This window comes from Rhinopithecus roxellana, chromosome 14 (assembly GCF_007565055.1).
Source record: "Rhinopithecus roxellana isolate Shanxi Qingling chromosome 14, ASM756505v1, whole genome shotgun sequence".
NCBI classification, from domain to species: Eukaryota; Metazoa; Chordata; class Mammalia; order Primates; family Cercopithecidae; genus Rhinopithecus; species Rhinopithecus roxellana.
In genome coordinates, this window is record NC_044562.1 from 83,432,253 (window position 1) to 83,447,546 (window position 15,294).

The window sequence follows — 15,294 nt, forward strand, 5'->3', positions numbered from 1 at the left end:
AAGTAGGCAATTGCTTATACTTTTCTCTGGTAACCAAAACCTTAGCTCTTGATATAAGTCAAAGTAACAAGAAATGTTGGTATAAAAAATAGTATGTTTACATGCTTTTAAATTTTTTCAAAAATTTTATTTTCAAAAATTTCAATTTTCACCTTTCTTTACTGTTGTTTAAACATTTAAAATGCATACTCGGTTGCATTTTTGATAGGTCCGTTTAGGTAATAGATCTCATCATTAGATCATTAGTGAAAAACATCCTTTATGCAAATGAGATCCTCAGTTATTAGGCTCCTACCTGTTGATCATAGCAGTCTGTGTCAGCGTTTATCTAGCCCTTCACTTTCCCCAGTGAAGCAAAAGGTGTAAAGAGTAAATAGAAATAGATACACAAATAATTTGGTTCAAATTATGTTCACAACAAATATGTAAATAGTGAGTTCAGGGATTTTGGAATTGATTTTCCTGTTTTGTTTCAATTCTTAATTTTATAATGACTATTTAGTTATGGCTGAGTTCAAGTATTCCATTAATATTAATAATTAAATATTCCATTCCATATATATAATCTCTATGTACACACATACACATATATACACACCATATACATATATACACACTACACATATAGAAAATACTAATAATCTATTAACCATATATATAATATATATATGTGGTAAAAACCTATGTCATTTTGAAATTTCTTTCTTGAAACTTTCTTGTAAGTTTATTAGCCATCTAAGAAAATTAGTGTCATTGTTTAGGATAACAGCTTTTATTTTCTTACCACAATCATTCACTTATGTAAGACTGGATCTCTATAGACTTTAGACTATGCAGAAATTGATGCACAATGACTTGGTACCACTGAAGACATTGTAACAATATAATGACATGATCTCTGACTGAAATTTAATATGAGCTCAAAATTTAAACAGTAGTGTCTTCATTGAAATAGATATATAGCTTCTTAAGTGACTATTTTAATTAGCACATCTTTAAAAATATATAAATCCTTGTATGTTTCATTTTAGGTTTAAAACTTCTGTTTATATTTGATTATACAAACAACACATATAGTTATATATGTTATATATGCTATATTATATATTAATTTATGTCTATATATTAATATATAATGTATATAATATATTTATAATCACACAAATATAATTATATTATATATATAATTTTTGATATATATAATTTTCTATTTGTATTTGACCATAGCCAAGAATCTGCCACATCTACCAGTTACAGCAGCTTCCCTGTGACTTCTGCCCTATCCAGTATGTTGCTTCTGCCAATCAGGGAAACCACTTTTTTCTTGACAAAAGTATAGAAATATATTAAATATTTTCATCTAAATCTTTATTTTTGAAATTTTGTTAAAGTATTACTGTCCAAGTCTCTTGGGTACAGGAAAAAAAAAAAAAAAAAAAAAACCTTAGAAAATGCATCATCTTCCTATAGCTTACTTTCTACCTGAAGGGTTTCGTCATTAAAGGGTTTTGGGCAGGGAATGACATAATGTTTTTTACCTTAGAAAAGGAATTCTGACCAAACACCGCATGTTCTCACTCATAGGTGGGAACTGAACAATTAGATCACTTGGACTCGGGAAGGGGAACATCATACACCGGGGCCTATCATGGGGAGGGGGGAGGGGGGAGGGATTGCACTGGGAGTTATACCTGATGTAAATGACGAGTTGATGGGTGCTGACAAGTTGATGGGTGCAGCACACCAACATGGCACAAGTATACATATGTAACAAACCTGCACGTTATGCACATGTACCCTAGAACTTAAAGTATAGTAATAATAAAAAAAAATAATAAAAAATAAAAGAAATAAGAAAAGGAATTCTGTAGTTTCTGGGTTAAGAGTATACTGTAAGAAGACAAAGGAAGGCAGAAGCATGAAAACTGGTAAGGAGGCTAGTAAAATAATTTCAGTGTGAAATATATAACATCATTTGAAGTATAAGTCATCCTGAAGTTTTTTTGTGTTTGTATTGTGATTTATTTTTATTTTTACATGGTTTTATGGAGAGTATTAACTCAAAATCATTGTCGTTGAGGTAGTATTTATGTTTAAATAATGTTTATAATTAAATGCTGGGCTATTTAGTGTGTCACCAATGTGTTACTTATACCTGTAATATTTAATATTTATTGTGTTTTAGTTGATCCTGAAAACGTGTTTATTGGTCGCCACTTCATTATTGGGCTTTCCACAGTTACCTTTACTCTGCCTTTATCTTTGTACCGAAATATAGCGAAGCTTGGAAAGGTAATTTTTACATTTTAAATTGTCATAGAAAAGTACCTTGTTGCCTGCAGTAATCTACTATCTACTTGACAAAGTTCTTAATTACAGTATTCATCTTCAGTTTCTTCTAGTTTACTTAATGGTTATGCTAGAGTAAACTGTGTTTGAATCATTAGTTTGTGAGAACCGATGGTTAAATAGTTGATGAGTATGAACTAAATATATTCTTCCTTTTTCTTTTTTAAGGTAGATACCCTGATGTCAGACAACACATTTTAAATTTAGAAAATATAAATAACTATATTTAAAGCAAATCTAATTTATTGGAAAAGTGTTCCATCTTTTGTGTAGGTAGTTTAAACAATTTAAAATTAAGAAGTAACAATGAATCACTTCAATGGCTTAAAATATATTTATTTGTAAATTACAATGTCTACTGTGCTTATTTTTCATCCAGTGAATTTAATTTTCAATGTGTTGATTGGTCAATTTTTGAGAATTTTGCCAATATTTATGATTCACATTACTAAAGAGGAATACTGAACTCTTCTAATGAAAACAACTAAATGATTATTCAGTTCACTACAGATGCTCATTTGCACTTACTCTCAAGGAATATTTGTATTTTACCCAAAATATTATTGGTACTATGTCTACGTAATACCAAACATTCTGACAAGATATTTTTTTAAAGAGTTATTTATATAATATTTTTATATTCTATTTTGAAAAATCCAACATTTGACTGAATTTTACTTTTCACTGTGATGTTTGATGTTGTGTATCCAGTTATGAAGTTCATCCTTCCAGGTAGAGCTGAGGGTAGACATAATATTTCAGAGTATTCTGACCATCACTAATAGCCATCCGGAAACAAACAAGTCTGTATCAAAACATGCTTTTTTTGTGAATTATATAAAATGTTTGAACTATTTTCCGTTTCCCATATTCAGTGTACACATAGATGTTATCTTCTGAGCAAAGAGTGAGGCGTTCATAAAAGGAAGACTATTAACATTCTGTCATATTATTAATACCTGGGCATTTTTTCCTAAATCCCCCTTAAAAGTGTCATATTGCGTTAGCTAAATAAATCGCTCAATGAGCAAAGAAGAGTGGTTAGGAGCCCTAATCTGCAGTCAGGCTGCTTGTATCTGAGTTCCCTCTCTGCCACATTCCAGCTGTGTCACCTTGGGGATGTTGTTTAATCTCTCTCTCCCTCAGAAGATAAGCCAATTCATAATAGAAACTTCTTTCTAGTTAAAAATTAACAACTTAGAAAACAAGGTTAATGAGACTCACATAAATTACAAGCAGTTTTATATTTATTTTTTCTTATCAGAGAAAGGATCCATAATGTGCTTGTTCATTTAAAAAAATTAAGACTAGACACACAAACCTAGCATAATGAGTGCACAGGGCACAGACATACACAGACCAGTTTATATTTTAACCAGTTGACATAATGACAGAACAGACAGGAAGAAGCAAAACAGGCCTAGAAACACAGACCAAAGGGCACAACCATGTAGGAAAAGTAGAGCTGAAGAGCAGAGAGGAAAAAACTGAGGTACCCCTCCTCAAAAAAATAAATAAATAAAAATAAAAATAAGAAAAGGAGGGAGAGGAATGTATGTGGTGTTGAAAAAAAGAGAGTAAGACAAGTAGAAGCAGCAATTATAGATAGTAAAAAGGCACATGTCAACCCTAAAATAAGACTTGAAGAAAAAGGAAACATAATTTCACTTTTACTTTTATAAGCTAAAATCACCAGTTTTATATGCCGTGCAGGAGCCACTAAAATTTTTCAAAGCCGTATTGCATGGTGATGACAGTCATATGTAATACTTGCTCACCTACTTGGGGTGGGTGCGGGGACCAACACTATGATCTGATAAGAAGTTACCTGCCTGAGATTATCAACACCAAGCTTCAAGAATAACCTACTAAAGAATTAGGCAGAAAAATCTATATGTAAGTTTACCCAATTAAAAACGAGAAAGACTTAACATTTAAAATAAAATAATTTCTGTCCTAAACTGGCAATATCCTTGTATTTTCTTTGACAGGTCTCCCTCATCTCTACAGGTTTAACAACTCTGATTCTTGGAATTGTAATGGCGAGGGCAATTTCATTGGGCCCACACGTGTAAGTTTTGTTGTTATATTTGTTAGTCTTTGGTTTATAGCCTTCTCATAGATATTTAGAGGGCATAGATGCAGAAATATAAAGTAACCATGGTATCAGAAACATCATTTATCTTTGGTATTTGACAAAATGAGGTAAAATAATTACAGGTCACTAAACATGCATTTTTCATTTGGACCCTACAAGGCTGGTAGAATTAAACCAGGTTTACTTATTATTTTAATGGCCGAAACAATTAGAATAAGAAATAATTAGAATTAGAATAAGAAAGGAATTTTGAATAGTTGAAAAGAGAAACAAAGTTTCATTAATTTAGACTGAAATAAGAAGAATAAGGGACATAGTGGATGTTTTTATCCATTAAACAAAATGTGAACACTTTGAAAACCACCCTTTATTCTCTTCTGATTATTTTCCTTAATTATTTTGTGTTAAAATACTCCATTTGTGAACTAAAGATAAAAACTGATAGTGGTATTTGTTTCTTTTTACTGTTATTATTTGGTCAGGTAAAATGTTGACAAATTGGTATTAGTTCCCCCAATTTTAAAAATGTTACTCATTCATGAAATTTAAAAGTGTGTGTATTGTCAATCTAAACTACACTGTGTGTATGCTTTGCTTATACAGTACATTCCCCAGATACGGACTGGGCAGTTTATAGTCACGGTCCCAAGAAAATGCTAGAATGAAACCAGCTTAGATAGGCTTTAAACACTGAATTTGGTTTCCACAATTCACAATAAATATTAGTTGAATAAATAAATAATACATTAAGGAGTTTCCAGGGTATCTTAAATGTTTTCTCTAAGCAAGACAAAGAAAAATTAATTTAAGATGTAATATTTAACACAGTGCAAGGAATACTGGGTTTTTAATGAATGACATCTGTAAGAAAAAACATAAAAGGAAACCTAATGAATAGCCCTAATTGTTAAGGCAGTGGCCAAGGTAATTTATGTTTTCTCATTGATTAATTGTTGCTCTGCAAAATTAATTCATTTTCCACTGATAGGTTTCTTAGTTTATCAGGAAAATACCAAAAAAAAAAAAAAAAAAAAAAAAGGCCTCAGGCTAATTGGGGAAAAGCATGAAATATCTATTAAATATCCTGTCAAAGTGCATTTGATATAGCCTTTTCTTTGAAAAAGCAAATGCCTCTTTTTAAAGGATTGAAGTAAAGGAGAGAAAGCATAAATATCTGTAATGTTTATATTTTTTTTCTTCAAATAATTTAATCCTGATTCACAGTTGTATTGGTCATCTCAGAATAACAACAACAACAAAAAACTTAAACCAAGTAATGTTAAATGACAGAAATGTATTTTCTCAGAGTTCTGAAGGTTGGAAGTCAGAGATCTGGGTGCCAGCATGATAGGATTCTGGTGAGGGCCATCTTCCTGCCTTGTTGAGGGCAGTCTTCCTGCTGTGTTCTCACATGGCAGAGAGAGACAGCAAGATCTCAGGTGTCTCTTCTTATAAGGGCACCAGTCCCAGGGCTCTACCCTTCCCTCATGCACTTATCTAACCCTAATTATCTCTCAAAGTCTCCCAAAGGTCTCAACTCCAAATGCCAGCGCAGTGAGAGTTAAGGCTTCAACATGTAAATTTGGAGGGACACAATTCAATTCATAGCATTAGTGGTTTTTTTGTTTTGTTTTCTTTTTACCTTTTTTTAGAGACAGCATCTCATTCTGTCACCCAGACTGGAGTGCAATGGTGCAATCATAGCTCACTGCAACCTTGAACTCCTGGGTTCAAGCAGTCTTCCTGCCTCACCCTTCTGTGTGGCTGGGACTGCAGGCATGTGCCATCACACTCGGCTAATTTTTTCTTTTTCTTTTTTTTGTAGAGATAGAGTCTCACTATGTTGCCCAGGCCAACCTCAAACTCCTGACCTCAAACAATCCTGCCTCAGCCCCACGAAGTGCTGGGATTAACAGGTGTGAGCCACCATGCCTGGCCTACATTAGTGGTTTTGAAATGCGCCTCTTTCTCTTCAATATGGCCATTTATTCATTCACTTTAGTAAACACTTATTGAGTTTCTATTGTTTCCAGTGATTGTGTTGTGCCCTGAGAGAAAAAGCAGAGAGAGGCCTGAATTAGCACCTGCTGCCAATTATTCACAATCAACAATGGAGAAAGCGCTTATATTAAAACCAAAAAAAAAAAAAAAAAAAAAAAGGAAGAAAAATCCATGACAGTACAAGGTGATAAGTGCAAAGCAGAAGCATGAAAGGCAAGCAGAGACAGTGCCAAAGTAGAAGGTGCTTAATGATCTATCCCCATCAGGGAAGGTTTCATGGAGGAAGAAAAATATGATCTGTGTGTTTTAAAAGATGAATTGCAATTTTTCCAGATACATAGAGGGTGTGAGTCTGTATGCATTACAGACTCAGGGAAAAGTATGTATAAAAGCACAAAAACATATACTTAATTCTACCGATATTTATTTACTGATTCTACTGATATTTATTTACTGTCTGTTATGTTGGTATTGTATTCAGCTCTGGTTCTTTTTTTTTTTTTTTTTTTTTTTTTGAGACGGAGTCTCGCTCTGTCGCCCGGGCTGGAGTGCAGTGGCCGGATCTCAGCTCACTGCAAGCTCCGCCTCCCGGGTCCACGCCATTCTCCTGCCTCAGCCTCCCGAGTAGCTGGGACTACAGGCGCCCGCCACCTCGCCCGGCTAATTTTTTGTATTTTTTTTAAGTGGAGACGGGGTTTCACTGTGTTAGCCAGGATGGTCTCGACCTCCTGACCTTGTGATCCGCCCGCCTCGGCCTCCCAAAGTGCTGGGATTACAGGCTTGAGCCACCGCGCCCGGCCCAGCTCTGGTTCTTGAAGCTGAATTCACAGTAACAGAAAGCTAATAAATATATTAAACAGAATACTATAAATGATAATTTGAGCTAAAAGTTTTAATTGTGTAAGACCAAACTGTTTTAATTGGTACTTTTTATTATAAAAAGTGTTTACAGGGAAAAATCATTGGGTTATAATAAAAGTTCTTATAGGTTTGCTAAACGTAGTATTATGAGGCAATATTGCGGGGGAAATATAGCTAACGTAGGAAGTAAATTAATCCTCAGTTGCATCATGGGAGAACAGTGTAAAGCAATGATTCTCAACACTTGTTTCACATCAGAATCATCTGAGTAACTTTAGAAAATACTGATGCCAGAGCCCCCCACCTGTAGAGATTCTGAAGGAATTAATCTAGGGGGCAGGCAATTGGATTCATTATTTCGCTGTTGGGGATTCTATGAACAAAGATTCTAAAGCCTCTTGGTTTAAAGAGATTAAAATCATGAGTACATATTTTTAACTGATACATTGTTTCTAAAATTAAACCAGATATTTTGTTATTTTAGCTACTGTTTTGTGATTATTTTTCATGATGCATTCTCTGCTTGTTTTTTTCAGTATTTTTTATGTACAAAATATCATGTGAAATACTGTCATGAATACATAGAGAAATAAAATATCTCTGCTTTCAAGGGGCTCGCAGTTTAGTGAAGACAAAGCTATACAAATGACTATCATATAGGCAGTGTACCTTGATATAGAGAAAAAAGAAAGGGCAGTCCACTTCCTGGTGGGGCTCAATGATTTTTATGGCCAAAGAGCTATTTAGTTCTGTTGTCAACAAAATGTGGCCTACATCTGTCTGACCTTCCTCTAGCAGCGATACAATATTTTATGTGAGCCTTTGAAATTTAATAACAAGGATTATTTACTTAACTCTTTCAATATTTAGATGTTAAAGAAGTATGTTTTTTAATACTGTGCCACCTTTTATGTCTGTTTGAATACTACTGCAAACAACTTCTGTTCATCCTGATTTACAATCAGGCTAATCAAATCCCAAGTTCAGGAGTTGGCATGGTAGCTAGTCAGGCAGGCTTCTTTCTGAAAATATGACAGCGATGAATGCTTGTAATCCATAAAACATGAGAAATTCAATACTCCATGTGTGGTTTTCTTCATTTTCGGTTCAGATGAATGATCAGAAAACCTGTGTTTTCTTCATAGGTCTTTTAAAGTGGTGTTTGAAAAAGATCTTTAAACCCACCATCAGAAAAGGGGAAGGTCTGTAATGGCTACTGGTATTGACCTTGTTACTATGGAAACACCATTTTAGTGGTTATGTTTTAAAAATAAAACACAATTCAGTTTTCTTTTCCGTAAGTCATAGGGCCATAAATTCTGCTTTTTGATATGATTTCAAATATCTCACAGTCCAATGACTTTCAGGTTTTTTGGAAATTATGTTCAGTTTTATTGTATTTTCTAACCTTTTGCTTTCTAAAAACTGAGGTGGTGAGGAAATTTAATTGCTTTTCAGAAAGTGTGCTAATATAAAAATGCAGTAACAGTTCTCCCATTTTTTTTTAGCTAGAATCAGAGGCATTATCACTGCTAAAAAAAAAAAAAAAAAAAAAAAAAAAAAAAAAAAAAAAAAAAAAAAGCCTTCATTTAATGCCTTATTAATATTCAATTCTTTACATTCAGAATGGAAATTATAATATGCAGTCCAAATTTACAACTATTTTCCCCTCATATGACATCTTTCTTTCAGCATTTTAATCGTGTAGTATTCTAAACAAAATTCCAAAAAGCAAGTCCATACCTTAGGCATTTATACATATAAAATGTGTCTTCCATGAAGATCTCAATGCACACTAGTTTCCTTAACCCTTATACATTCAAACCCTGAATTCTGCTGTTTTATGCTACACATAAAGAAGAAGCAGAGGGGGTTAAGAAAAGGATTTTAAAAAATGGGTAAAGACAGAGGAAGGCTACATATTTAAGGAAATAAATGATTCATTCTGACAAATATTAGCCACTGAACTTTTATTTTAAGGGCACAGGTACATGTGCAGGTTTGTTATATAGGTAAATTTGTATCATGGAGGTGTGTTGGATTGATTATTTCATCATCTAGGTATTAAGCATAGTATTCATTAGTTATCTTTCCTGATCTTCTTCTTTCTCCCAATTTCCACCCTCTGATAGGTCCCAGTGTGTGTTGTTCCCCTCTCTGTGTCCATGTGTTGTGATCTTTTAGCTCCCACTTATAAGTAAGAATACATGTTCTTTACTTTTCTTTTCCTGCATTAGTTTGCTAAGGATAATGGCTTCCAGCTCAATCCATGTTCCTGCAGAGGACATGATCTTTTTTATGGCTGCATAGTATTCCATGGTGTACATGTACCACATTTTCTTTATCCAGTCTGCCATTGATGGACATTTAGGTTGATTCTATGTCTTTGCTATTGTGACTAGTGCTGCAATGAACATAACACATTTACATGTTTTTATGAGAAAGCAATTTATATTCTTTTGGTATATACTCAGTAATGGGATAGATGGGTCAAATGGTAGCTCTGCTTTTCAGATCTTTGAGGAATCACCACACTGTCTTCCACAATGGTTGAACTAATTTTACACTCCCACCAATGGTGTATAGTGTTACTTTTTCTCTGCAATCTTGCCAGCAGCTGTCATTTTTTTGATTTTTCCATTAATAGCCATTCTGACTGGTGTGAGATGATATGTCGTTGTGGTTTTGATTTGCATTTCTCTAATGATCATTGATGCTGAGTTTTTTTCATATGAATGTTGGTCACATGTATGTCTTTTGAAGAGTGTTCATGTCCTTTGCCTACTTTTTAATGGTTTGTTTTTTTCTTGTAAATTTGTTTAACTTCCTTATAAGATGCTATGTATTAGACCTTTGTCAGATGCATAGTTTGCAGAAATTTACTGCTATTCTATAGGTTGTCTGTTCACTTTGCTGATTGTTTCTTTTGCTGTGCAGATGCTCTTTAGGTCAAGTAGATCCTATTTGTCAATTTTTGCTTTTGTTGCAATTGCCTTTGGCATTTTCGTCATGAAATATTTGCCCATTCCTATGTCCGGAATGGTATTGCCTAGGGTCTCTTCCAGGGATTTCATAGTTTTGAGTTTTACATTTAAGTCTTTAATCTATCTTGAGTTAATTTTTGTATATGGTATAAGAAAGGGGTCCAGTTTCGATCTTCTGCATTTGGCTAGCTAATTATCCCAGTATCATTTATTGAATAAGGAGTCCTTTCACCATTGCTTGTTTCTGTCAGATTTGTCAAAGATCAGATAGTTGTAGATGTGCAACCCTAATTCTGGGCTTTTTATTCTGTTCCATTGATCTATGTGTTTGTTTTTGTATCAGAACCATGCTGTTTTGGTTACTGTAGCCCTTTAGTGTAGTTTGAAGTTGAGTAGCGTGATGCCTCTGGTTTTGTTCTTTTTGCCTAGGATTGCCTTGGCTATTCAGGCTTTTTTTGGTCCCATGTGAATTTTAAAATAGTTTTTTCTAGTTCTGTGAAGAATGTCATTGGCAGTTTAATAGGAATAACATTGAATCTGTAAATTGCCTTGGGCAATGTGACCATTTTAATGATATTGATTCTTCCTATCCATAAACATGGAATTTTTTTTCCATTTGTTTGTATCATCTCTGATTTTTGTGTGTGTGTGGCAGTTGTGAATGGGATTGCCTTCCTGATTTGGCACTCTGCTTGACTGTTGTTGGTATATAGGAGTGCTAGTGATTTTTATACATTGATTTTGTATCCTGAGGCTTTGCTGAAGTTGTTTATCGGCTTATCTTTTTTTGGCTGAGACTGTGGGGTTTTCTAGATATAGGATCATGTCATTTGCAAATAAGGATAGTTTGACTTCCTCTCTACCTATTTGCATGCCCTTTATTTCTTTCTCTTGCCTGATTGCTCTGGCCAGGACTTCCAGTACTATGTTGAATAGGAGTGGTGAGACAGGGCATCCTTATCTTATGCTGGTTTTCAAGTGGAATGCTTCCAGCTTTTGCCCATTGAGTATGATGTTGGCTGTGGTTTAGTCACAGATGGCTTTTATTATTTTGAGGTATGTTCCTTCAATTCCTAGTTTATTAAGAGTTTTTAATGTGAAGGGGTGTTGAATTTTATCAAAACTCTTTTTGGTGTTTATTGAGATAATCATATCGTTTTTGTCTTTAGTTCTCTTTATGTGATGAATCACATTTACTGATTTGCATATATTGAATCAACCTTGCATCCCAGGGATAAAGCCTACTTGATTGTGGTGGATAAACATTCTGATGTGTTACTGGATTTGGTTTGTCAATATTTTGTTGAGTATTTTTGCATTGATGTTCACCAAAGATATTGGCCTGAAGTTTTTTTTGTTGATGTTGTTTCTCTGCCAGATTTTGGTATCAGGATGATGTTGGTCTCATAGAGTAAATTAGGAAGGAGTCCCTCCTCCTCAGTTTTATGGAACAGCTTCAGCAGGAAGGTACCAACTCTTCTTTGTACATCTGGTGGAATTCAGCTGTGAATGTCTCTAGTCCTGGGCTTATTTTCGTTGGTAGGCTATTTATTATTGATTCAATTTCAGAGCTCATTATTGGTCTCTTCAGGGATTCAATTTCTTCCTGGTTCAGTCTTGGGAGGGTGTATGTATCCAGGAATGTATCCATTTCTTCTAGAGTTTCTAGTTTATGTGCACGGAGGTGTTCATAATATTTTCTGATTGTTATTTTATTTCTGTGGGGTCAGTTGTAATATTCCCCTTGTCGTTTTGAATTTTATTTATTTGGATCTTCTCTCTTTTCATCTTTATTAGTCTAGCTGGCTGTCTGTCTATTTTTTGAATTTTCAAAAAACCAGCTCCTGGATTCATTGATCTTTTGAATGTTTTTTGTGTCTCAAATCCTTCAGTTCACCTCTGATTTTGGTTATTTCTTGTCTTCTGCTAGCTTTGGGGTTAACTGTCTCGTGGTTCTTTAGTTCTTTTACTTGTAATGTTTGGTTGTTAAATTGAGGTCTAACTTTTTGATGTGGAGCCACCGAATTTTTTGATGATGTATAAATTGTCATCCTTTATGTTGCAAATGTAAACAAGCACAGAACCTTAACTGGTTGAAGCAAAAGAGAATTTACTCCCTTAACTGTAAGTTCAAGATTAGTCCTATTATTAGGATTATTAGTATGCTTGGATTTAAGAGCTCAATTAATGAAATCAGACATCGTCTCTCTTTTACCATCTCTTGCTTGTACTTCCTGTTTTGACTCTAGTTTCTGAAAGCTTTTCTCCCTGACAAGATGGTGGCAGCAATCTCAACCTACATCAATTCCAGTTCAAATCCATAGAAAGAGAAAGAATTTTCTCTTTTAAGGTACCTACAACCTCACTCACAGAATTAGTTCTGATTGGTTCTAACAAAGATATATGAGGATTATAGACCCTATCATCATGGCCTATATTGAGTTGTTTGCCTTTAGGTTACATGCCCACACCTGAATCTAGGGACAGGATGAACCCAACTAAAGCACTTGAAATAAAAATAGGGAAAAGGGTGTCCCAAAGGACAGTGATGCCAGCAGAAGGGGGAGTAGCCATTGCAGGGTGCAAACTACATATGTCCACTTCAGTGATGGGAATTTCAATCAAATGATATGGGTGGAAGCCAGGTTAGAGAAAATTAAGATATAAGTGAGTGATAGGAAAGTGAATTTGGAATATCCTTCCTCCAATTTCCCCCTTCCCTGCCCTTCTCTTCTTCTTTTATGAAGAACATCTATGAATGAAAGTAACATGGTGAAACAGTGGCTTGAGAGAGTAAGAGCTCTAAAAAAGTACCATCTTTATCATGGAATATATTGGACATGTGACATAGACTAAGCCAAAACATAGAACCCAGAGTCCTCCATGAAATGATGAAACGCTAGATTTTTGGATACAGTTAGGGTGATCTTGGAGAGCAGTTAAAATAATAACTGTCCTTTTGAAACAATAGGATAAGAATATAAGGAGTAAATTGTGAACACATTCTAAAGATCAGTGAAGGGAATTTGAGTATTCATGCCTGATAACCTATATTTTTTCAAAGATGAGATGATTATCAGAGAGTGTGGTAAATAGAAGTAGGTTCACAACATGAATATTCTGGTTGGTTAAATTTCCTATTGGTCTCACCATAGGAAGTGAGAAGGATCTACACATAGAAATAAAATAATAATGTATTTGTTAAATTATCTTTAGTTATATTCTGTGTGTTTTCTTCTATGTGTATTTTCTGTCTCTCACTATATTGTATGCACTGTGAAAAGGGAGATTACATTTGCTTTGTTCACACTATATACCCATTACTCAGCAAAGTGCCTAACAAAGAATTAGAATTCAGCCAAGAATTGCTGAATCATCAATTGGATGCATGAATGAATCCATGTGCCTTCTGGTTTTAGTTCATTCAACTTGGGGATTAACTGACAAAAATTTTGAAGTAATCAGACAAGAAAACATTGTCTTGAGACAAATAAAAATTTCATACAAACACTGTCAAAGAAAATTTGCCTAAGGCTACTTTGATGCTAGTAACATTTGCTAACCAATTTGCTAAAACACCATTTGACTCCAGGCTCTGCAGCACTCACTGTTAGAACTATTGGTATGTTTTACCAGGAAGATTGCCTACATGAAAGAATGCATAGAACTATTGCTTTATCTGAGTCTACATAAAAATAGGAAAGATATTTGCAAGATAATATGTGCTCAGGGAGGATTAGTCCAGTCCCTGTGTTAGTGGAACTGGAGGAACAGCCTAGGCTGCTCAATATTAAGTACTTATTTCACTCACCGTTAGTTATTTTATAAATGGAATCCATCCATAAATGGATGAACCTGTTCTTTGAACCAATAACATTTTATTAAATGTATAACTGATGCCAGTCACTCTTCCAGGTACTGGGACTATAAGATGAAGAAAGCACAGTCCTTGACCTCAATCCCTATAGTTTGTGGAACAAACTTATGAAAGACAATCTCAATATAATAAGTAATAGAATTATGAGTAAGTGCTGTGGAAACAGAGGAAGGACCCTTAGCCCAACCTGTGCAGGAAGGTAATATTTCAGGATAAGAAAATACGTGGCTTTTTGCTTTAAAAAATAAACAGGCATAAGTTGAGTCAAAAAGGGACATGGGGGACGGGAAGTTGGTAGGGACGGGTTAGAAGATACTGTAGGCAGAAATGTGTGTGACCCAGAGATGGGATACATATAACAGCAGATGGAGTTTGAAGTTCTAACACTAGGAAGAACTTGGAGAAGAGGGTTATTTTGCCATTGGCTGGGGGAGCTACCACATAAAAATAAAGGCCCTCATTTGATAATTTTCTCCAAAACTCTGTTTTTCACATTGTTTCTCAAATGCATTTTATCATAGTTTTAACAAGTGTCATATCTCCATATTATCTCTTTTGAAAAACTGCTGAAAGTGGTTCTGTACTTACTCAGTCTTTGTATGCTACAGTAACAAAATACCACAGACTGGGTAATTTATAAAGAATAGAAATTTGTTTGTCACGGTTCTGGAGGCTGGGAAGTCCAAGATCAAGGCACTGGCATTTGGTATCTGGTGAGAGCTTCTCTTTCTGCTCCCAAGATGACACCTTGAACTCTGCTTCCTCTGGAGGGGACAAATGCTACATCCTCCCGTGAAGGAAGGGATGGAAGAACAAAAAGAGGCTGAACTCACTTCCTCAAGCACTTTTATAAGGGTGCTAATCTCATCTATGAGGGCTCTGCCCTAATTGCCCAATTACCTCCTAAAGGCCCCACCTCTTAATATTATTTCACTGGGGATTAAGTTTCAACCTTAATTTTAGAGGGGATGCAAACATTCAAACCATAGCACCCACTGATCCTGACTTCCCTATCACCACAAGCTATACAGCTTCTGTATTTAGAAAGTAACTAGGGTTTTGGTGATTCTGAGCTGAAAGCTGTACCAGTGCATAAAAGGAAATGAGCCTAGAGAGTTTGGCAG

General features: G+C 34.7%; 1 protein-coding gene across 6 annotated transcripts in view; it reads left to right on the forward strand.

Moving 5' to 3' along the window:
* SLC38A11 (solute carrier family 38 member 11) overlaps positions 1-15,294 on the forward strand; it is a 56,359-nt gene that overhangs the window by 14,188 nt on the left and 26,877 nt on the right. For 5 of the 6 annotated variants that reach the window (XM_010365311.2, XM_030916667.1, XM_010365310.2 and 2 more), the window contains 2 exons: positions 2,186-2,292; positions 4,341-4,420. In XM_010365311.2, coding sequence (XP_010363613.1) covers positions 2,186-2,292; positions 4,341-4,420 — 187 coding nt within the window. Of the gene's footprint in view, positions 1-2,185; positions 2,293-4,062; positions 4,246-4,340; positions 4,421-15,294 lie in introns of all 6 variants that reach the window. The other variant, XM_030916669.1, reaches the window with a different exon arrangement.